Source organism: Aotus nancymaae, unplaced genomic scaffold (genome assembly GCF_030222135.1).
Source record: "Aotus nancymaae isolate 86718 unplaced genomic scaffold, 86718_ANA_hifiasm-v0.15.2.pri h1tg000058l, whole genome shotgun sequence".
NCBI lineage: Eukaryota > Metazoa > Chordata > Mammalia > Primates > Aotidae > Aotus > Aotus nancymaae.
In genome coordinates this window covers 9,160,185-9,185,391 of record NW_026988472.1, presented here as the reverse complement: position 1 = coordinate 9,185,391, position 25,207 = coordinate 9,160,185, and the positions used below count along the sequence as shown (strand labels likewise).

Here is a 25,207-nt window from a genome sequence, read left to right as displayed (position 1 = left end):
GAGAAGCAAATGAACAAGTCAATGGCAAAAAGGAGAGTCTCTCAGAAGAAGCAAAGAAAAAGTAGGGAAGGAGAGGTGAACTCAAAAGGCAAGTGCCAAAGAGTGAACCATCCCTGTGGGGTCTGCACTTTTTATTAGGCTAGGAGACTAGGTATTTAGTTCCCCAAGAAGTTGAGGGATTTAATTTTATGGTCCTTTGAGGTTATGTTTTTAGATACTTAGGACCTTTACATATTATCATCTATCCTCACAATTGATAGCTTCATTCCCATTTACAGATGGGGAAAGCAAAGCTCAGAGAATGTAAGTGGCTAACCCAACATCATATATCTAGTAAGTGACTAAAACTCATAATTTCCTGGCTTTTGTTTTTTTTTTCCTTACGTCATGCTACCTCCATGTCTTACTTATTCACAAAAGCTATACAAAATACCTTTCTCCTTGGCTCCTGCTTTTTTGGTTCTAGCATTGCTAGACCTCTTGATAGAAGCCTCTATACAAAGTTTATTCTTGCTGCATTGATTTCATTACTACCTCCTTTCTGCTCAACTTCCTATAAATGATTAACATTCCTAATATTTCTTATTTCCAAATGTCTCTACCATTCCTTTGACACTTAACGTATGACACATTAAATTGTTCATTTTTGTTTTATATTAAGAGCCTGAATCCACAATAATCAGTAGCTCTGGCCATGCCCATGTCTTAGATCTTTCTGTAGCTTTCAGACACCTTGTGAATAGAGTTCTTAATAAATCACTAGTGTCCAGGAATTGACAAAGCATCAATGAAGAGTGTTGGCACAATGGTCATGTTAGTTTCACATTTAGGAACAATGTTGGTGTTAGTTTCCATTTTAAAAGTAACATAACCTGGCCTTCATGTAGTTCTTCCTTGACCACCTGGACACAAACTTATTTCATGAATTATCTTAGTATTTGAAAATCATGAAAAAACTGAAATCAATTCTGATCAGTCAGAAACAATTGTGACCAAGCTACAGAGAATATGCCCACATACATATGCACCAGAAAGAACAACATTCACAATATCAAAGGTAAGAGAACCATGAGCTATCTATATACACATGCACATTTCTACTTCCCCAAAATGTTTGACTGGTTGAGGAGAATAATTTAATTATAGCCCTTCTTCCCAGCCTTTGCACCTTCCCTCCATCCCCAATGTGCTTCTGAGGTTTAGATTTAACTACTCACCATCGCTGTTGGGATCGCTTAGAGCAGTCGGAGGAATGACTGATGAGCGATGGTTTCCAAAGCAACATTCCTTGGAAAACCGTCTTCTACAGTCATCATGCACCTGAAACGACAAGAGCAGAGAAAAAAAAGGAAGGGGGAGAGAAAAGGATACCATTGATCAGTTTTGAGTTCCAATACCAAGATTTAGATTCTTAGTATTTAATCTCCCTTTCTGAGATTTGGTGCCATATATATACCCCTAACTCACTTGAACACCCCCATTCTACTTCGAGCCTACATTGTCCCTCAATGTGACCTCAGAACTCTGATCCTTTCAAAGGTGGATTTCAGAAGATACCCACCTACAGGCACTGAGAAGTCACCAATCCTAAGGCACAACCTTAGTAGCCTACAGAATAGGGAATTTACTTGCAGTATAGAAGGGTTAATACTAATGATGTAATATTACACTTCAATCCTTACAACAACAGGTGTTGGATTCATTTTAAAAACGAGGATACCAATGCTCAGAGAGGTAAAGGGTTTTGCCCAAGGTCAAGTAGTTGGGAAGTGACAGAGCTGAGACTCTGCTGCCTTTCCCACAAGTGGCCATTCTTTCCAGATTTCTGACATCTTCATGTGCCACTTCCTAGAAAATTACACAGTTTGTAGGGGGGTATGAACATGGCCTGGTTATTCAAACGTAAGTGAAAAAAAGCCAGAGGACAACCAGAGTCTTCTAAAAGGAAGCTCATACTTCAGTTTCTTCTTGCCTAGAAAACTCAGTTTGTGAGAAGAATCTTAAAGGTTAGAAATCTAGATCAGGATCTCTCAACTTCAGCCTTACTGATATTTTGTGCCAGATGGTTCTTTGTTATGAGAGGCTGACCTATGCATTGTAGGAGGTTCAGCAGAATCCCAGGCCTCTACCCACTATATGTCAGTAGCACTTCCCTCCACTCAGAGTTGCAATGATAAAAAATGTCTCCATGCATTGACAAATGTCTCCTGGGAGTGCAAAATTACCCCCATTTGAGGACCACTGGCTTAGAAGCATGGTAGTGTTGTAGCTAAGAGTGTGGTCAGCTGGGTGTGGAGGCTTATGCTTGCAAGCCCAGCACTTTGGGAGGCCAAGGTGGGAGGATTGCTTGAGCCCAGGAGTTTCAGACCAGCCTGGGCAACATAGCAAGACTCTATCTCTACAAAAAAATAAAAAATAAATTAGCTGGGCGTGGTGGCATGTGCCTGTAGTCCCAGCTAATCTGAGGAGGCTGAGGTAAGAGGAGACCATCTCACTTGAGCCCAGGAGTTCAAGGCTGCAGTGAGCTGTGATTCTGCCACTGCACTCCAGCCTGGGTGACAGAGTGAGACCCTGTCTCAAAAACAAAAAACAAACCAAGCCAAAACAAAAAAGAGCATAGTCTTTGCAGAACTATGTATAAATAAAGACTCTTGCTTACTGGCTGAATGACCTTGGACAAATCACTTCACTTTTCTGACCATCACTTTCCTCATCTGTAAAATGGGAACAATGAGGCCTGGTTTAGGCTTATTGGAAGGACTAAATGAGATTATGTATATAAAGCACTCAGTATATAGTGTCAATAATAATGTGTTAATTTTATTAACCATTTTTAATTAACAAAGATTACAAGTTCCTAGGAAACAGTGAATGAGAAAGGGAGAAGGTTTCTCAAAGGCAGACTTAGAACTTATTTTTTAATTGCCCATACTGCCATTAGAGAGTTCAGCTTTTCCCATTTGTTAGTAGGCCTCGCCAATTAAGAACCAACAAAGATGGTCTTAAATCTTTCTCCCAAAGGCTCCATAGCTAGATCTGGAAAGTCAGGATACTAAGCTTTATACTATGGAATCTCTTTAACCTATTTTGAGATAAGGGTTTCTTAGGTTTCTATCTATGTGTATGCATGGTCAAGCTCTAATCCACCCCTTCAAGAAGATGGGCAGAGTCTTACCGTAGAATTACACCACAGGCAGCGGAAGTCTTGAAGTCTCTGATAACTGCCACAGCTCTCATGACATACTGCACACTGAGAGCCAACAGGCATGTTTCCTTCTGCCCATTGATGGGGCATATTCTGCAGAAGGGTAAAAAGACACAGAAGGTAGAAGTTAGAGACATAAGGAGAAGAAGGGGCAGCTGGAATAACTGCACTACCCCATGAAGGACATTAGGTAAATGCCCCACGTCCTTTATGGTCCTGCCCTGCGTACTCCAATGCTAGTGACCAATGACAAGTGGAAGAGGGAGGTTCATTATTCCAGATAAGATGGATTGTGAACCTGGGACTTTGCTTATCTGGAGTGACGAAGAAGTCTTCCTTCTCCTGTGTATCCTGGTGGAAAGGGAGATGGGAGAGGACAACTGTGGGAAGACATGACTGATACTTACTACTTCATCTGCAGGCAGGAGGAGGTCATCAGTGAGAGACAATGTATTCCACTTGCAGTCTTTGCTTGCTCTCAAAGCACATAATCTGTGAGATTTCACTTTGCACACTGTGAGAAGAGGAAGAAAAAAGATGGATGTGAATCTGGTGACAGTGAAGATTCTAATTCCCTTTCCTAAGCTGCTCTGAAAATTAGAACACCGATGCATTCTAAATAGTTCTAATGCACCTCCAAAGACCTATTTCCAATAGAATCCAGTTCCTTTTTATTCTTACCAGCTAATCTTTTTACTATCCAACTTGAATGGAAATTGATGGTTAGAATGATTTCTGTCTTTTTAATATTTGTGATCATATAGTCCTATCCCCCCATAACCATCCCTCTATTTTAATACCCCCATGCTAGTTTCTTCCCTTTTTCTTTCCTCAGTTGGGGTTAACTTCACACCAGAGTCAGTAACCTAGTGTGAGTTAATAATACTAAAACCACATGAGTTCCTTCATCCCCATATCTACCCACTGAGCTTCACTTCCTAAAGGAATCAGAAAGGTACCTTCACAGATGATGACATCTCTAGATAAGGCAGGAATGCTCTCTTGACAAACATTGCAGTGCTGGGTCCGGTGACTGTAGCTGGAGTACCAAGAGTGTATTCCAACAAGAAAAGGGTTGTTTTCTGCTGCAGGTATCTAAAATAAATAAAAGAGGAGAGAATGGAGGATGAATCACAGAGACAGATTAAAGAGGGCCAGAAAATTGGCTGCTGAGTCTAAAATGGCCTGCTGTATAGGTGTCAGAGCGTGTGAAGGGGAAAATTGAAAGTTGGAGCCAATTCCTGGGACCTGGGATTTTTTGTGTGCATTTTTGTTTGTTTTGCCAGTCATTTTAGAAAGGAAAAATAATAGAGGGTAGATCTTGGAATAGAAGCTGAAGGCAAGAGTAATGATCTTTATACTGCTTGGCCAATCACTCTATTGGCTTAGTTCAAGTAAAAATGTGTTCTGTTAGCTTTGGCCTTGGTTCTCTTTAAGTAGTATAAGTAGAGGGAGGTACTAAGTTGGAAATTCAGTGATATCCAAATGTTCTAGCTAGGGAATAAAGAGAGGCAGCAAGGCTCTGACTCTGGGCTAAGAAATACTCAGTAAGGCTTTAACTCCTTCCTGGAGGTATACATTTCCCTTCCTGGCTGCCAGGTGAGCAGAGCATTGCTTTACCTGGACAACAGTTTCATCTCACGTGATTCTTTTAGGAATCCCTTGAGTATTCTTTTAGGAATACCACGCTCTGAATGCCTACAGCAGTTTTCTGGTTAATCAGCTTAGTTTATTCAATAATCCACTAAACAAATATTTACTGAGTAAATACTTTGTGTTTGGCACTTTTCAAAGCATTTGAGATATAGTGAACAAGACACAACCCCTGCCCACATGGAGTGGCATTCTCATTGGTGTCCCTTTCATGGTATTGAGTTTGACATTTCTTGTTAACATGCATTAGCATTTTTTGTTAAATGTTGCATTTGTATATCACAGCCTGACTTTCATGTAGAGAAGGCACAGGGGTATACTAGCAACAGTTTTGAAATTGAAAGAAGGGAAGGGTGAGAACCAAAAAAACTTCAAGGACTCTTATACTTTTTCTCTGATTCCTGTGAATGTCTGATTTTCTCCCTTTCTGCCTTCCCCTGAACTTTAGACATAGGCATACATGGAGCTTTTCATTCTTCACATTATAATGAGTTGGGTGTGTAAAGGTATAACAAGACTTTAAAAAGAACTATCATTTCTCCCTGACGTCAGTTGACAGGAGAGAGAGAGAATGAGAGAGAGAGAGAGAGAGAGAGAGAGAGAGAGAGAGCGCTACTGAGGGCTCTAGCTATTAAATATTCATCCTTGATCAATTTACAAGAATTAGCCATCCAAGACATAGCCTGTACATAGCCCTCTCTGATCACTCCTTCCCACTTCTAGCTTGCTGGCTATGTGTTAAACTACTGTTGATTTGACCTGGAACCTTCTGGAAAGGAAAGCTACTTTGATGAAGTAAAGGCTCACATGTTGTGGGATTGCTTTGTGACTGCAATGTTTATTGTACATTAAGACACTGAAAAGCTCTAGGGTGATTAGAACAGAAGATGGGGAGTCCTGTTGGCACTCTGAGCTCCTAGAACCTTTCTACTCCCTCAAGTCATTAGATTGTAATTTTACAAGGATCTTCTTTTTTTTTCCCTCCCAGTCTCATCTCTTCCAATAATTACTAAGAACTTACTATGTATCATCTACCATGGTAGGCATTAGAGATGCAGAAATGAATAAACCATAGTTGTTTCCCTCAAGGAATGTATAGTCTGCTGGAGGAAACAAATTCTAAAACAGATCATTCCTGTATAGAGTGACAAGTGAGCTCTTCTAGAATGTGCAAGGTTTTACAGGACTGCGTGAAAGAAATTCAGAGCTCTGCCTGGGTATAATATTAAATTTCATGGTTCAAATTTCCTACAGAATACAAAGGAATATGTAAAATGGACATTGCTTAGGTTCAGCAGTTGAAGAGATGGAATTTATATTCCTTGTGTACATCCTATTCTGTAAGGAATATTTGATGCTTCCAACCCTGGATGAGTATGTGTGGTGATTGAATTGTGTCCCCTCAGAAATATGTTCAAGTCCTAACTCTTGGTACCTATGAATGTGACCTTATTTGGAAATAGGATTTTCACATATATAATCAAGTTAAGATGAGGTCATATTGGATTAGAATGGGCCTAATCCAATGACTGGTATCCTTATAAGAAGAGAGGAATTTGGACACAGACACACACACAAAGAGGAGAACAGCTTGTGAGGATACAGAGCACACAGACACAGGGGAGAACACCAGGTGACAATGAAGGCAGAGATTGGAGTGATGCATCTGTAAGCCAAAAAATGCCAAAGTTTGCCTGCAATCACCAGAAGCTAGGAGGAGCCAAGGAAGGATCCTCCCCTAGGGTCATCAGAGAGAGCATGGCCTTGCAGATACCTTAATTTGGGACTTCTAGACTCTATAACTGTGAGACAATAAGTTGCTGTTGGTTTTAAGCCATCTAGTTGTAGTTATTTTATTATGGCAGCCCTAGGAAACTAATACAGATTTTGGTACTGGGAAGTGGGGTGCTGCTGTAACAAATACCTAAAAATGTGGAAGTGGCTTTGGAACTGGATAATGGGTAAAGACTAGAAGAATTTTGAGACACATGCTAGAAAAAGCCTAGATTGCCTTGAACAGAATGTTACTAAAAATATGAACGTTAAAGGTGTTTCTGGTGAGGCCTCATGTGAAAATGAGGAACATATTTTTGGAAACTAAAGAAAGGTAATACTTTTATAAGGTAGCAGAGAACATGGCTGATTTTGCTCTATTATCAGGTGGAAAGTAGACAGTGTGAGCAATAAACTTGAATATTTGACTGAGGAGATTTCCAAGCAAAGTATAAGAGGTGCATCTTGGTTTCTCTTTGCTGTTTATAGTAATATGGGATAGGCAAGTGATGCATTGAGGAAAGAAATTGTATTAGTCTGCTCAGACTGCCATAAAAAGATACCATAGACTGAATGGCTTAAAAAATAGAAATCTATTTTCTCACAGTTTACAGCTGGAAAGTCCAAGATCAAGGTATCAGTCAACTCAGTTCCTGGTGAAGGCTTCCTTCCTGGCTTGTAGAGGGCCACCTTCTCACTGCGTGCTCTTGTGGCTTTTCCTCAATGTGTGCATGTGGAGAGAGAGAGAGATAGAGAGAGAGAGAAAGAATATCTCTTTCTTTTCCTCTTATTATAAGGCCACCAATCCTATTGGATTAGGTCCCCACCCTGTGACCACATTTAACCTTATTTGCCTCCTGAATGTCCTATCTCCAAATACAGTCCCATTAGGGGTTAGGGCTTCAACATATTAAGTTGGTTGGAGGGAACACAATTCAGTCCATAATAGAACTATTAAGCAAAAAGTCACCAGAACTAGGAGATTTAGAAAATTCTCAGCCTATCTATATTGCAAAACACAAGAAAGTGTGTCCTGCAGAGAACACCAAGGGTGTGGCTGGAAAAACTTTTGCTGGAGAGATTAGATGTGGGACACCTGGCTCCAATTACACATTTCAGCAGAACACTGTCAGCTTGGACTGAACTTGGACTGAAGGGGACAGATATGGGATAAAATGAAGGAAGGTTGTCAGACTTCGGAGATTCTATAAGCATGAAACACTGATAAAGCGACTCAGCTGTGGACATGTGTTATCCTTCAAGAAAATGGAAGAATGACTTCCAGAGGTAGCTCAGAGGCCAGCAAGGCTGCTGAGAGAGGCTCAGAGGGCCAGAGGTGCTGCTGCTGCCCTCACAGGCCCAAAGAATGTGGGCCTCAGAATGTCTCCTTGGTTCCAGAGGGTGGAGTTGTCTCCTGGGTTCCAGAAGGTGGGGCTACCTCCTTGGTTATGCAGGGGATTGTGGGTGGATTGACACTCCAGTGGGCTAAGAGGGTAGGGTCAGAAAACAGAACATCAAGCCACAGAGAATTATTCTCAGGCCTGGAAAACCTGATGGAATTTACCCTGCTGGGTTGCCAATTTTGTTTTAGACCCACAACTTTATTCCTTCCACTTTATCCCTTTCAAAATGGGAATGTCTGTCCTATGTCTGTCCCAGCATTGTATTTTGGAAACATCTAGCTTGTTTTCTTGGTTTCACAGGTCCACAGATGGAGAGGAACATTGCCCAGGATGGACCATACACAGAGTCTCACTCCTACCTGATTTAGATTATTTACAAAATGATATTTTGGACTTAGATTTAATGCTGGAATGTGCTAAGGCTTTTGAGGCTGTTGAAATGACAGTGAATATATTTTGCACATTGGAAGGACATGAACTTGGGGGAACTAGAGGGTGGACTCTTGTGGATTGAATTGTGTCCCCCTGCAAAGGATACGTCCAAGTCCTAACGTCCAGTACCTGTGATTGTGATTTTATATGGAAGTAGGGTCTTTGAAGATATAATAAATTTAAGATGAGATCATACTATATTATGGTGGGCCTTAATCCAATGACTGCTATTCTTATAAAAAGAGAAATTTGAACATAGATACATGCAGAGAGGAGAACACCATGTGAAGATACAGAGGGAACAGATACAGGGGAGAATACTATGTGATAATGGAGGTAGAGATTGGAGTGATGTATCAGCAAACTAAGGAACACCAAGAATTACCAGCAACCACCAGAGGCTAGGAAGAGGCTTAAAAAAAAAAATTCTCCCCTGAATCTTACAGAGAGATCATGGCCCTGTTGACATGTTGATTTCAGACTTCTAGCCTCCAGGACGCTGAGAAAATAAACTTCTGTTGCTTTCAGACACAAAATTTGCAGTAATTTGTTACAGCAGCCTTAGGAAACTAATACAGTATGTCATTACAGGTCTTCTTACTTGTTGGCATAGATTAAAAATCCATTTTGAAGATAGATTTAAAACTGTGGCATGCACACAAACCACTGATCTCTAAATGCTAAAGAAATTAGTTTTCTTTAAAGCTTTCAGTGTGTGGTTGTTGGGTTTTGTGTTTGATTTTTACCCTCTCTAAAATATTTAGGTGAATACATTCATGCAGCCTATTGCTCCAATCAGATTCTTCACTTGCAATGGACTGAATGCTTGTGTGCCACCTTCATATCATATGTTGAAATCCTAACCCTCAAAATGATGGTATTAGGAGATGGGGCCTTTGGGAGGTGATTAGGTCATGAGATGGGAGTCCTCGTGAATGGGATTAGTACCCTTATAAAAGAGACCCCAGAGATTCATCTTACTCCCTTTTCCACCATATGAAGACACAAGAAGTCAACTGTCTCTGAACCAGGAAGTGGGTCTTCACCAGACACTGAGTCTGCCAGTGGCTTGATCTTGGATGCTCCAGCCTCCAGAAGTGTGAAAAATAATGTTTGCTATTTTAAGCCACCCAGTCTGTGGTAGTTTGTTATAGCATCCCAAACTGACCAAGACAGGAATTGGTACTGAGAAGTGAGGAGTACTACTATAATAAATACTTAAAAATGTAGAAATAACTTTGAAACTGGGTAATGGGTAGAGGCTAGAAGAGTTTTGAAGTACATGCCAAGAAAGCCTAAATTGCTCTGAATAAAATTTTAAAGGAGATTTTGGTGAGAGCTCAGAAAGGAAAAAGGAGAACTGTACAGAAAGCTTCTGTCTTCTTAGAGTATACCTAAGTAATCATGAACAGAATTCTGGTAGAAATATGGACCAGCCAAGAACATGTTGCTGGACAATAAAGAACAAGTGATTGTTGTTATAAAGTGACAAAGAACTTGCCTGAATTGTGTTTGTATTCTAGTGTTTGATGGAAAGTAGAACTCGTAAATGATGAAATTAGACATTTAGCTGAGGATATTTGGTTCCTCCTGACTGATTATAGTAAAATGTGAGATACAGTGACATCAGCAAGATGGTGGAATAGGAGTTCTCCAGCTTCACTCCTTGCACTACAGAAATCCAACTGGCAACTATCCACAGGCAAGAATACCATTGTGAATATCCCCAAACTTGGGAGTGAAGCTGAGACACCCCCTTGGACCACCATGAGAAAAGCCATGATCAAATTGTAAGAGGAATGGTTTTCTTTGACTGTGCTGCTTCTCCTTCAAGCTGGTACAGTGCCACAGAGAATTCCCCTGGACTTAGGGTTTCTAAGTGGGAAAAGAGAGTTGAAGGCAGATATTCAGCTTCCTCACATTTTGGGATCCTTCACAGGAAGTCCACTCCTGTCTTGTCCCATGGGAAACGTTGAGAGTACCAGCAGGGCTAGATCACCTGGGGTCAGTTAGAAACAAAAAATGGGGTGGGGCTCACAGTGATCAATGTATAGGTCTTGGTGGCTGCTCTGTGTTCCTTGCCAATGGAAGTAGCACATCAGAGGAGCTAGCCAATAGCATCATGCTGCATGAAACATGGTCCACGGGACTTCCAGGCTTGAATTTCTAGCTAGCTTCTTCACACAGCCTGGGTGCTCTGATTAACTCTTCCCCAGGCCAAGGGATAACTGTTAGGCCAGCAATCATCCATGTAGGGAACACCTGGCCCCACTCAACCCTCGCAGCAGAGAGGTGATCCAATAATTTCTGATGCTCATTGACAACAAAGCCAGACAAAGACACAACAAAAAAAGAAAACTACAGGCCAATATCCCTGACAAACACAGATGCAAAAATCCTCAATAAAATATTAGCAAACTGAATTTAAGAATGCATTAAAAGAATACCATGATCAAGTGGTGATTCCTCAAGGATCTAGAACTAGAAATACCACTTGACCGAGCAATCCCATTACTAGCTATATATCCAAAGGATTATCAATCATTCTATTCTAAAGATATGTGCACATGTATGTTTATTGTGGCACTGTTCACAATAGCAGAGACTTGGAACCAACCCAAATGGCCATCAATGATAGACTGGATAAAGAAAATGTTTCACATATACACCATGGAATACTATGCAGCCATAATGTTTCACATATACACCATGGAATACTATGCAGCCATAAAAAAGAATGAGTTCATATCCTTTGCAGGGACATGGATGAAGATGGAAACATCATTCTCAGCAAACTGACACAGGAACAGAAAACAAAACACCAAGTGTTCTCACTTATAAGTGGATGTTGAACAATGAGAACACATGGATACCAGCAGGGGAACATCACACACACGGACTTGTTGGGGATTGGGGGGCTAGGGGAGGGATAGCATTATGAGAAATACCTAATGTAGATGACTGGGTGATAGATGCAACAAACCACCATGGCACGTGTATACCTATGTAACAAACCTGCACGTTCTGCACATGTACCCCAGAACTTAAAGTATGGTAAAAAATATATATATAAATAAATAAATAAATTTACACTTAAAAATAATAAAAAAAATTTGAAAAAAAGAGCAAGGGACCTGAACAGGTATTTCTCAAAAGAAGATATAAAAATGGCCAATAGGTACATGAAAAAATGCTCAATATCACTAATTGTTAAGGAAGTGCAAATTAAAACCACAGTGAGATATCATTCCACACCTGTTAGAATGGTTTTTTATCAAAAAGATGAAAGATAATAAGTGTTGGAGAGGATGTGGAGAATAGGGAACTCTCAGGCATTGTTGGTAGGAATGCAAATTAACATAGCCATTATGGAAAATGGTATAGGGGTTCCTCAAGAAATCTAAAATTAGAACAACCATATGATCCCGTAATTCCATTTCTGGATATATGTGGAAAGAAACCAAAATCAATATGTCAAAGGGATATTTGCATTCCCATGTTCATTGCAGCATTATTCACAATAGTCAAGATATGGAAACTGCTTAGGTGTCCATCAACAAATGAATGAATAAATAAAATGTGGTATATATACACAATGGAATGCTATTCAACCTTAAATAAGAAGGGAATCCTGTCATTGGTGACAACATGGGTGAATCTGGAGGACATTATACTAAGTGAAATAAGCCAGCACAGAAAAACAAATATTGCATGATCTCATTTATATATGGAATCTGATAAAGTTGAACTCATAGAAGTAGAGAACAGAATGGTGGTTGAGGGAGAGGAGGAGGGAATGGGGAGATGTTAATCAAAGGGTACAAAGTTTCAGATAGACAGAAAGAATAGATTTTGAGATCTGTTGTACAGCAGGGTAACTATAGTCAATAACAATGAACTATATAGAGTATTTTAAAATAATTAAGATAAATTTCAAATATCTGACCATTAAAAAAGATAGGTAATCAAGGTGATGTATATGTTAATTAGCTTGATTTAATCATGCCAACTTGTATACATATATAAAAACATCACATTTTTACTCCATAAATCTGTGTAATTATGATTTGTCAATCAAAATTAATATTAATAATGTTTAAAAATGTAACATACATAAATAGCTCATTAATCAGTTTTATTTTGATTATAGTTAAAATTATATTGTGGACATATTTGGCTAATAAAATGTTTAAAATGTAAAATGTGAGAGGAGATAAATGAATTGAGGATAGAATTGCTAAGCAAAAAAACCCCTAGAATGTAGAGATTTGGAAAATTCTCAGTCTATCCACATTATAAAAAATGAGAAAGTATGTTCGAAAAGGTGTGGAAGACCCACTATTTGATAAGGAAATTAGTGTGGATGTGAATCACAGACTTAATTAACCACCTCTACAAAAGTCAGGAATAGAGATGGGATTAAGATGGGATTATAGTAGCAGAACCACTGTCACCTGAGACTACAGGAAATTGAGAAAATGGGACAAAACGAAGGAAGACCCTACAGGACAAGACCTATTTGGATGCGAACTTCTTCAAGACAAGCAAAGAATGATCCCAAAGGTGATTCAGAGATCAGTAGGGCTGCCATCACAGGCCCAAAGTGCACAGTCCTAGGTAGCAAGGCTGTCTCCACCTCAATTTCAAAGGGTAGAACCAATGCCCAGCAGAGCTGTGGGGATGGAATAGTCCAGCAGAGCCCTGGGGGCTTGCCCCCGTTCTAACAGAGAACCATGACATGAATAGAGCCACTGTAGAGAGCCACAGCATTGGCAGTGCCCCACTGATCTGTGGGGGTGATGTTGCTACTCGAGTAGTTCTGGAAGGCAGAGCATCGAGCCAGAGGATTACAGATGCTCCGAATTTACTATGGGGTTACATCCTGATAAACCCAGTAAGTTTGAAATATTGTTGAGTCAAAAATGGACGTTTTGTAGACATGATTGGATGCAAAAACACAAAGCACAATGTCCCCCAAAACTCTGGCAACAAAGTACCCTGTAGAGTATGGGTTGTTTACCCTCAAGATTGAATGTTTCGCTGGGAACTGTGGCTTGGTGCCGCCGCCCAGCATGGTACTGGCTATCACTACCCGAGGAAAAGATTAAAATTCAAAATTTGAAGTACTGCTTCTACTGAATGTGTATTGCATTTGCACCATTGTAAAGTCAAAAAATTGTGAGTCAACCATCATAAGTTGGAGACCGTCTGTATTCTCCAACCTTAAGATCTCATGAAGCTTGCCTTGCCAGGTTTTGGACTTGCCTGGGACCTGTCATTCCTTCCTTCTTTCCTATTTCTTTCTTTTAGAATGAGAATATCTAACCCATGCCTATTTCACCATTTCTGTTTTGAAAGGACATAACTTGTTTGACTTCATAGGTTCACAGCTGGAAATAAATTTTGTCCAAGTCTCTCTCACCCATATCTGATGTAAATGGTATTTAGATAATACTTTAGACTTTAGAATTCATGTTGGAATGAGTTAAGACTTTTGGAATTTTTAGGTGAAATGAATGTATTTTGCTTGTGAGAAGGCCATTAATTTGGGGGTGTTCAGGGGCAGATTGCAATGCACTGAATGTGTGCTCCCCACTCCTTATAGGAGGTGGTGGATCCCTCATGAATGAGATTATAAAAGGGACCCCAGAGAGTTTTCTTGTTCTTTTTTCTTCCATATGATGAAACAATGAGGAGACTCCCATCTATGAACCAAGAAGCAGGCCCTCATCAGACACTGAATCCATTAGCACCTTGATCTTGGACTCTACGGCCTCCAGAAGTGTGAGAAATGTTTGTTGTTTAAGCCACCTAGTCTATGGTATTTTTGTTATAGCAGCCTGAACTAAGACATCACTGTTGTAGGGCAGCTAACGGTACTTTCCCTACCTCCTGAATTCCTTTCAGCATAATCTAGAAGTCAGATATGTACATTGATTTTGTTGTCTATTAGTTAAATCAAATCTTATTAACTGCAAAGCACTTTCCAAATGTGGGGATTTAGCAATATCAAGTGTTTGCAAGGCACTTAAAAGTTTCAGGTGAAATATTCCACAAAGCACAAAGTCTGCTACAGATATAATTCCGTAAAGGAGTCTTTTTGGGGATGGCTTATATGATGAAAGGTTGAGTTTAGATAAAATGAAGTCAGTGGTTTGTGCTGTAATGTGAACTCAACTGCTCAGTTCTATCAACGTTTGGGGAATTACTGAAGTGTTATGGCCTCCCAGGTTGGCCATTGTAGGGTGACCATATTGTCCAAATTGAGCCACTTTGCACAGTGAAAGGGGAGCTATTAATACTTATGCTGGGACAAGTGTAAACTGGGCTCATCCTGAGCAAACCACGAGCCATGGACACACTATGCATGAGCTACTCATTTAGCCACTTTGAATTTATTTGTTGATCTATACAATTCAGTTGTCTACCTTAGTATTCCTGTCCCATAATCACAAAGGGTGGAGATTAAAGGAAAGATAGAAGATAATTAGGCAGAATTGAAGATATCCTTCTGAGAACTTAGATTAAACATTAAAAGAACTAAGATATTAATTTTGCCAGAATCAACTTATGATTTTAGGCAAGGCAATTGACTCTCTCTGAGCCTCAGTTTTCTCATCTGCTTAATGAAAGCTTTTCAAGTTGAAAGGAATTTTGAAGTTCATCTAGTTTGCCCACTTGAAAAAATCAATTTTCTGTACAACATCTGACAAGCAGTTGTTCAATTTGCTTGTTTGTATTACTTCCAATGACAGGGAGTTCTCTGCCTCAAGAGGCAACTGATGCCATTCCTGCAGCTTACAGTGAATGTTAGAAAGTTCTTTCTTCAACTAGGCCAAAGTTTCAGAAAAAATTTTCCAAGATTTAGAGATTTAGGAACATTAGATGGACTTTTTTGCAAGGAACTTAGTTCCCTACCTTTGGAACAGTTCAAATAAAGGCCATATGACTTACATCTCCAGCTCTAGAATGTAGTATCTGGAGTCAAGATAACTTTTAAGGTCTATTTCTGTTTCCATAGTCTATGATTCCATGACAATTCATTAGGAAGAGCTAACTGTTTAATCTAGTTTTCTAAGCAGCTTCTTATTTCTAATTTTCTCCTTTCTATTCTTTCTCTAAATCTCCCAGGCTCACACCTTTCGTCTGTCTATGACTTTCCTATTTCATTTGACTCTTTCTTATATTTAGGTTCTCCTCCACCCCTAACTCAGTATCCACATTTATTTTCTCTTTCTATCCCCATTCTGGGGCTTAACATTGTTTTGCCATAATTAATCTAGCGTCTTCTCTGAACTTCTGGCCTCTAGTTTTTCCCTTGTCTAATTCATCCTGTATTTTTAAAGTATCCCTCTTATCAATTCTCTTCCCTTTTGAATCCATCCTTAAGCTGAACTTTGAACACATTCCTAATCTTCCCCACTCTTTATCCTGGCATTGAAAAAGCTCCAAAGTCAGACCCAATCTACCTCTCAAAACATACATCTTGGACTCACTTTCTTAAACTGTTCTGGTGAAATGGATTCTCCCTTTCACCGTATTCCAAAAAGGTCCTGTTTTCCTGTTATTCAGCTTTTGCTTATCCCAGTTCCATTGCTCAGGACCTCCCACTGCCCCTAATTCCCTGCCACCAATAAAATACAATCTATCTTTCAGGGTCAGTCTCAAATCTCTCCGCTGTTAACTCTTCCCAGAGGACTCCAGCCCATACTTATCTCTTCCTCCTCTGAACTCCCATACCACTTTATTGTCTGTTTCATTCATCTGGCAATCAATCATATATTGCTTTGTAACATCTCTGAAAACTGGCATTTATCTTGGTTACTGTTATTTAACTGTTTCTTTTGTGTATATAGGTTCTCCCTATTACCTACAAAGCTCATTGAGGCTGGGAGTCAGTATTGCATCTTTTTTTTCTACTCTTTGTGAAACAGAACTAGGCACCTAGTAGGGGACAGCTTATTAATGTGTACTGACTAGTTTCCCATAGATTATCCAATTACTTTGTCACCACTTTAATAGGCTACTAAATCCATGATTAATCTTCCCTCACCCTATTTGTCAGGCATTGGTGGTGACAGAGGACAGAAAGGACCGTTAGAGATAAGGTACATATGGGAGAAAGCATATTTGACTATTTAAGCCTCAAGTAAGATGAATTGCTAAGATGCTGGTGGTGAGACATTTCACTATCAGCTAAAAGTGTTCCTTAATAGATTTAGGTCCCTGGAGAAGCTCCACAGAGGTTGTGATTACAACCTGATACAACTCTTCCAAGAGAGTAAACAGGGAGATTTTTTTCCTTTCTAGTTTGTGCTGGATAATCAATACGTAGGTGTTTAATTCAATGAATTCAGGAATGGTGCACCAATTCTCTGGTAGTCATCAGAATTTCTCTAGCAGTTTTTGCATTCCTAGAGCAATAATTAAAATTCAAAATATCCTATGTGACCTTTTATGCCAAAATGTAAATGTCCTATGATTCGTGAGAAACACTCCAGTTTGAATAGAGGTAAGTCACAGGAAGGAAAGATATTGGTCCACAGGGATGAAAATAAGAAAGGAGCATGGAATTCATAACTTTTTATGACTGCCTCTAATGCTGTACCATAGTGGTCTCATTGGTGGGGGCAGGGGGCGAAGAGGGGATGTGCTTCTCCATTAGGAAAGGAAGAAGAAAATGACAGGTAAAATAATTAATCTCTGTTCTATGGAAAAGTAAAAAGGAAGAAGGAAATAACAAAGAGGTAAATTTCTGAGTGCTAAAGCATATAAAGATCACCATCAGATGCTAAGCAAAGGATCTCTCAATTTAAGCATATATAATGTGGAACTTGGAGAGGCCTTAATGATATTTGGAGAGGCCTCAAGTCAGCCATCTTGTCATGTTCCCCATAATTGCTATAGAGAGTAGAATGTATAGTTATGAGATGAAGTGGTCAAAAGCCTGAGAAGTCCTCGGGGAGTAGGGATGGATGGTTCTTCTCTATGGTGTTAGTCTTATTTCTAAACCTCATTATCACCAAGCCACTTCACACACTGCTCCATCCCAATTGCCTAGAACAATCTTCTACCCATTGCTAGTTATTTAAGACATCAGGTTATTTTAAAGTCTGGATTCACCTTCCTCTTTATCTCTAAGACCTTTACAGCGGAACTTTACTTCAGAATGAAGTATGTATCATTCTCTGTTCAAACCCTGGTTCCAAGATTTCCTGCAGATTCGTTTATTCATTAAAAAGATATTTATTGTGCCTTTACTATGTGTCAGAGACTGCTCTAAGTAAATAAATGACACAGATCTCTCTCCTCTTGGAACTTACATAACTTCCAACTATGGTAGATCTATAGAAGAGCAGTCAGAGTGTATCTCCTGGAGTTTGATTGCACCAGTTACTTCAGGGAGCATTGGCCAGAGATTTGGTACTGTCAGGTAGAAAAGAACCCTGCTAAGCTTTGGAGAGGACTACTTCTTGCTCTTCCCTCTGCATTACTTTTGTAGTAGACAGAAAACAGAAAGGCAAATAGTATAGTGGTCAAGTGCTTGAATCCTGGTTTCCCTGCTAAATAGTGATTCTGCCTTGGACTGGTTCCTTCCTCTTTCTGAGGCTCAGTTTCATTAGCTGTTACTATGGTCATTCAGCAGACCCAAGTTAAGACTGCTGATTGTGGTTTTCATAACCTGAGGGCATCTACATTAGCTGCTCACCTACATCTTGAGTACCTCATCCATTGAGGATAGATTGACATCTACATATCAACTGGATATGTATAGAGGTGTCTGCACCACATACTTACAAAGGTCTGAGTCCAAGTTAATTACTCCTATTTATGAATAATTCTAAAGAGGTTTTCTGTCTATAATTTCTAACCAGGTGGTCTCTGTTTCCATCTTATTATTTCCCTGCTGTAAAGGTGGCTTAACTAATGCAATTAATTATTTACCCATTAAGAATTGTGTGGCTTCTTTACTAGTTTCCTTACCTTATGAATTTCTCCCTGTTGGACAGTTTTTATGACATTAATCCATTCTTCCATGTCTTTCCGGTTGGGTGCAGCCACAGTGATTTTTCGTTGTGGTGTGATAACCTAAACAAAAAGACACAATATTAGCTGTTCTCACTCCATAACTTTGCCTCCAAACAGAGTCTGTGAATGCTCTAAGAAACTAGACAGACGTACCCAGCACAATGCAGGCCATTTCTTGAATATAAAACAGGCATTGCCAAAGCCACTCGTAGCTCCTTAGATACCCATCCAAAATAGTAATAGTGCTAATAGCAATAACTAACATTTCAATGCCACTTGCTATGTGCCAGGAACTATTCTAAAGCACGTTATGTGTATTATTTCATTCAATCTTTATTACAACCCTGTGAGATGGACATTATTATTTTTTCCCATTTCATAGCCCAGAAAACCAAGGCAAAGAGAGTTCAATGATTTGCCTAGGGTCACCCAGCAGGTAAGAAAACTAAACTAGAATTGAAATCCAGATTCTTTAGCTTCAGAATTCATTCTGTTAAATACTAAACCATGTACCATCTGTTACTCAAGTTAGTTTGCCTGAAAACCCTACTTGCTTACTGTGACTCTGTCTACTTGAAGTGGTAAAATCGTATACGATTCATTTAGGAGTCCCTGTTTAGTGGGAGAGTGAGATGTCTAAACATCCAGTTTCTTTCTTTCTTATGGTTAGGGACAACCTGAAGAGAATTTTAGAGTTGTCTTTCTTAATCCTGCTTGGCACAAGAACCCAGGCAGGAATAATAAGAATGCGACAGTGAGAGTCTAGCAGATGTAGACCATGGGCAGGACTTGATCTTTTTCCAGTGGGCAGGAGGGATCATGGATAGCTACAGCATCAGTCATTGCTTCCATTGCCCTAATTGCCTTTACTACAAGCTCCCCAAGTCTTGAAGCTAGAGCTCACCACACCAACAAGGAATTTGTTTCTCCTTTTGTATGTAGCACAGTGTGATTATGTGGTAGATAGAACTAGGAGCTAGTTGGGATTGTGATAACAGCCACTCCTTTGGTCCAAACCCGTTCTTGAGTGGGGCTGATGTTCAGTGCTTCTGTGCTTTAATTGGGTTAATGGGCAGCCTAGCCCTTAGATTTCTTTCTTTGTAGAATGCAGACCAAAAACATTAGCCTATAGGCTCATCGCCCAAAGGCTCAGCTTTTTGGGACTGGTCAACAGAGCCCTCAGCTTTACCCTGTGTCAGGGTGATGTAATGAGAGAATAACAAAAGCAAAGTCTTTTTCTTAGATCCATCCACTCTCCTTTCATGAGAAGATGGAACATGAACCCACCATGGAAGCAGGACATTGGGTCTGCAGCTCTTTAGTCTGTTAGGTACTATCCCCTACCTGCCTAAACCGGAGCTCCAGGCTCCATAACTCACCACTGAGGTTGGGAGAAGACAGTTCTTGGAAGAGTTGGGTGGAAGAATTCCTGGGCCACCAAGCTTTCCATTTTTCAGTGAGTTTTCTGGTCTGGATTCAGTTGAATGACCAAAGCCATGTGACATTTCAGCCACACTAAGCCCTCAGATACTTCCCTAGAAAATCCTCTGCTTTCTTTGAGGCACTTTTATTAGTAATCTCAACATGGGGTAGATTTCACTTTGGATTAGGGCTCTTATCTACCTCATCAGAGGAAAGGATGTCATGTAACTCAATTATCCTGCCATTTTCTATAACATATTAGCAGTCTATTGAAAGACTCCCAGTGATACTCTTCTAAATCACCTTCACTAGGAGGACTGATTTTTATAAGTCACATACTCCCTTCTCCTTTAAGTCAGCTTAGCTTTATACTGGTAATAAGGAACAAGACCATCACTTTTTTTCTTCACTATCAGTGGGCTGCTAGAAAATGTTTGCATGAATGATAGCAATTTGAGATCAAAGGAAACTTTGGAAACCTGAAGTTCAAAGAAGTAAACAGTGGTTATGGAAAGCTATCTTCCCAGCTAGCCCATACCCCTGCCCATTCAGTCATTCCCAATCATACTTACGCAAAAACTATGGCAAAGGTTTCTACAGCTACTTTCTGCCACGATGGCTTCAGACAGATCAATCGTGTCAAAGTGTGCAAACTGGAAAGATATAAGAGGGAGAGGGACAAGAAACCATCTGGTTAATTATGCAAAGAGACATTAAAAGGTAAACACACATACACACACACTCTCACTGACAGGCATTTTGTGGCAGTCATGATCCAATCATTTCTTTGACTTGAGGGCTAAAATTTATTTAGCAACATGATTTTTGTTAATACATCATGTGACAAAAACAAAGTGAAATCAAAATAAATTTTTATAGACATTTATGTGGAATTATAGGAAGGCTTGAGTTGGTGAGTTCAGAATTATTTAAACATAAAGGCTTACGCTGGAAAAGATAATGGGATGTGGTTTAACTAGAATCCTAGTGGAACAGATTGTGATTAGCTCCTATTTTATTGGATGGGAGCCTTTGACAGTGTTGCTAGTCCCATCCAATTTGAGGCCTGTGTCTCTTTATTCACTGGCCACAGTAAATACCACCTAGCCAGCAGCAGGAAATCAATATCATGGATACAGGGAAGGCCAGTTTCACCAGTATACAAACTGCGCAGTCACACAGGGCCCCGTGTTCAGAAGGGCCCCACACTTAGTTTAATGCTTTGCTGTTGCCATCTTAAAATTAATTTGTAATTTTGTCTTTGAGCATGTGTTTTGTAAGTGAAGTCCAGTGGGACAAAAGATCATGCATATGAGCAGAGGAGATAGGCACAATATACATTTCCACCCCATGTCTTGTCACTCCATTTGGATTGTGATGCCCATGAACATAGAATTCTAGTGGAACCATGCTAAGTGGGAGTTTAGCAAGACTCAAAGCAAGTTTAAGATAACTGTGTTACATCTATTACTGAGTAAGCAGTAGGGGAGCCGACAGCCCTGAGACGTCATGCTTTCTGTTGGAACCAGAACTTGCTTTAGACTTAGAAAAAAAAATGGTTTCTAAGAAATACGAACAACCAAGAAGCCCTATTGTATTCTTTCTTGCTCATTACACCCCTGTGTTAGCCAACCATTTCTGCTAAAAATGATGACATGGAAGGAAATGGAAAGATAAGGCAATCCATAGTTCTTTCAGTTAGAAAAGTGTTGGTAGAATGTACAAGTATCAAGAAGTGAAATATGAACAGTTGAGCTAGTTTTGTGCAGTTCTGTGTACTGCTGAGAACAAAATACATAAACTTGTATGAGCTACTAAACACAAATTGTATAATTTTAGTGAATCTTTATGTGAATTAAATGCTCTTATATTTGCATTTAAAACTGGTGTATTGTGTGCAGATGAATAGTAAAATTCATGCTAATTATCTAAAATTTTATTTTTCTTTACTTAGAATTACATTAAATAGCAAATAAAAGCACCATGACATCATTGCTTTATATTAACATTTTAGTATAAACATAAAGTGTTATATGTTAGTAGCTTTACTAGAACTTCTCCCTGTTTTTTTAATAAGGAGCACTACATTTTCATTTTGCACTGGATCCCCAAAATTATAGTTGGTTCTGGGTGCAGAAGCTAGCTGGGAAAAATACAAAAGGAAAGGGATACAGAAAAGGGAAAGGAGAGAAAAGTATCCCCATTTGACCCAAAAGGCCAAGTCATAAAAACAGTAGAGGGCTTTGACTTCCACCCTAATGTTTGCTGACATGTCTTTACTGTTAGTCCATCTTTCCACACAAACGTTTCCTGGCACCCACCCATTAATCCTTTTGACAAGATGCTATATATTACCGCGGGATGGTGTGCAAAGTAGAGCTTCTGTCCTTGAATCAGAAAATATCTAGGCTTCCATCTCTTCAAAGAGTCACAGTTCTTCAGCAGAGGTCCTTCCTTCAATATTTTCTGAAAGACAAAAGCATGGTGTTGAGCAATGAGATCAATTCATAAGGTCATACCACTTGTTCTCTCAGATGGAAAGAGCAGATATCTGGAAGGCTCTATATTGTCACATATCTGAGAAATGGCCCGAAGGCCAGGTGAGAACACAGTGAAGCTCGTTCAATAAGAGGAGACATTGGTTGCCCTTGGATTACTAATTCAGGATGATATAGGCTTCACATTTATCAGGCTACATGGCCCAAAAACCATGGAGAACATCTCTATTTGCAGTAGAGGCTAGAGGGCAAGAACATGAACACATAAAGGTAAGAACAGCATTTCTAGGAAAGAATGCATGGTAGAGGAAAAAGCCTGTAAAGGCAGATTTTCTGGAAGTCTCCAGATTATAGCTCTAGACAGGGCTTTTCTGTCAGCTCTTTTAGAGTGTTCCTTTTAGAATGTTAAGTTGGATCATGTTCCTTCCTTGTTCGCAAGCCTCCAATAGCTTCTCAGCACTTTTAGAGCCAAATCCAAAGTCCTTACCATGGTTTGTCTTCAATGGACTCATGATCTCATGAAGGAGCAAGCACATAAAAAGGACACCATAAGAAAACTACCTTCTGATTACTTTCTTTACATCTCATAGTCTTAACTACTGATTTTTCAGTTACCTGCTGAACAGACTGATCCCAACCAAGCATAGAGTCTACTTACCATTTTCATCATTGAAGAAGTTCTCACTTAAGTTATAGGATGCAAACCAACATGCAAGACTGCCATTTGGGAGAAGTACTCGATCCCACCAAGCAGGAACCAAACCCGTACTTAGTGGACAAAGGGCCAGACTGAGTTTAAAATCACCAAATCAAGGCTCTACCATGCATTTTATCTATCATTTCCATTAGCATTCACCATTGGGTGGCTGGAGAAGTGTTTTGTTTGGCCTACCTAGTGTTTTTCAAAGTTTTAAATTAGTTGGTAATATTTAAAAGGTAGAAGATTTCATATGAAAATGCAGGTTTCCTGTTTCTTTTATTTTAAAAAAATAGAACATCTGGTAACATTGAATTTATATTCTCACATGGCAATGATATGCAGAAACTGAGTAGCAGCTGCTCCCTTCAGATGGCATGCCTGACAGCAGGAATTTGAGTTTAGTTCCCTGATCTAAACAATTATTTGCCATTCCTGTTCTCCCAAACACACACACACACGCGCGCGCACGTACACATACTCATATATTTATATACACTCTTCAATTCTCTAACCAATTGGATAGTAGTAGTGGACAGAGCCTCTTTATCTCAACTGGAAAAAGGCAGTTCATAAGCAATCACAATTTATCTGAGCCTTCTTCATAACTTGTGGGAGTTTCATGGTTATTGTAACACCTTTGCGATGCAAAAGAATGGTGCTGAGAAGTCAGAACAAAGAGAACAATAAGACCTTGTGGGAAGGAGGGAGATTACAGAGAGAGAGTAAGAAATTATATTTAAATTGTTGAAACTGAGTCATCCAAGAGAAAACAACTTCTCTAAACATTAAGAATATATTGGGGCGGGGCGCGGTGGCTCACGCCTATTATCCTAGCACTTTGGGAGGCCGAGGCGGGTGGATCATGAGGTCAAGAGATCGAGACCATCCTGGTCAACATGGTGAAACCTCATCTCTACTAAAAATACAAAAATTAGCTGGGCATGGTGGCATACGCCTGTAGTCCCAGCTACCCGGGAAGCTGAGGCAGGAGAATTGCCTGAACCCAGGAGGTGGAGGTTGCAGTGAGCCGAGATTGTGCCATTGCACTCCAGCCTGGGTAATGAGAGCGAAACTCCATCTCAAAAAAAAAAAAGAATATATTGTTTCTTTCTGCTCTCTGGCCAGGTAGCCTAAAGTATATTTCTCACTTAATGGCATTTGGTTTTTTGCATCCTAACCCTCTTACCTCTATCCATATACTCCTCCACACTAAAGTCTTCATAGTACCTAGGCAGTCCTATTTACTCCTTTCTGCTAAAGACTTAAATTCCAAATTTTAATTGCTCCAAATCTGTTCAACTGAATCTACACCCATTATCTCTGCCCTTTTCCCAATTTATTCTGCTCTGTCAAAATTATTAAATGCTTTCTTTATCTTTCTTATTTTGTCATATATATTTTTCCCTGTACCAGCTCATTTTACAGTTTTTGGTTGGCTACTTTTCCCTTACCTCCATTTGCAGATTAAAGCTTTGCAGCTCAGACTGTAAGATATTTACACGAGTACATTCTCTTGGCCTGTTCTGAGAAGCACGTACCCTTAAAGAACCCATTTTTCAGGCATTGCAAGTCATAGGCTAGTAAAGTAAAATTTCCCAATTTATAACTTGTGAATATGATACCCCAGGAGGACTCAGATTTTAGCTTAGGCATTTGATAAGCTCTTTAATGATATTACTATGAGCAAGAAGGAGAAATGATTATCTTTTTTCAAGTTCCTATTTTATCTGCCTGTAGACCACATCCCTTTCCTCAGCAAATCTTCCTGCTTGGTTATTCAGAGACTGCTTCCAAAAAATCAGTACCCTCCCTCAACTCAGGGGACCCCAACTAAGCTCTACCACTCAGGGGACCCTTAGAGACAATAGAGCTATATAGGAATAAGTTTTCTATATCTCACTATAAATTAATAAAAATTTGAAATAGATTTTGATAAGTAAAGATGTATATTATAAGCCCTAGAGCAACAACTAGAAAAATAACTTTTAAAAATTATTAATACATTATAAATCAACAATTAAATACCACTACATATCTTTAGAATAGCTAAAACCCAATACAGTGACAATACCAAATGCTGGCAAGGATATGG

General features: G+C 39.5%; 1 protein-coding gene across 1 annotated transcript in view; it reads right to left on the bottom strand.

Annotated features, from left to right (window-relative positions):
• The window catches only part of DGKK (diacylglycerol kinase kappa), a 92,080-nt gene that overhangs the window by 28,890 nt on the left and 37,983 nt on the right, over positions 1-25,207 (bottom strand). The window contains exons 3-9 of the mRNA XM_064364603.1: positions 22,273-22,383; positions 20,490-20,570; positions 18,451-18,555; positions 4,165-4,300; positions 3,613-3,719; positions 3,176-3,298; positions 1,218-1,320 (exon numbers count right to left, since the gene is read on the bottom strand). Coding sequence (XP_064220673.1) covers positions 1,218-1,320; positions 3,176-3,298; positions 3,613-3,719; positions 4,165-4,300; positions 18,451-18,555; positions 20,490-20,570; positions 22,273-22,383 — 766 coding nt within the window. The remainder of the gene's footprint in view (positions 1-1,217; positions 1,321-3,175; positions 3,299-3,612; positions 3,720-4,164; positions 4,301-18,450; positions 18,556-20,489; positions 20,571-22,272; positions 22,384-25,207) is intronic.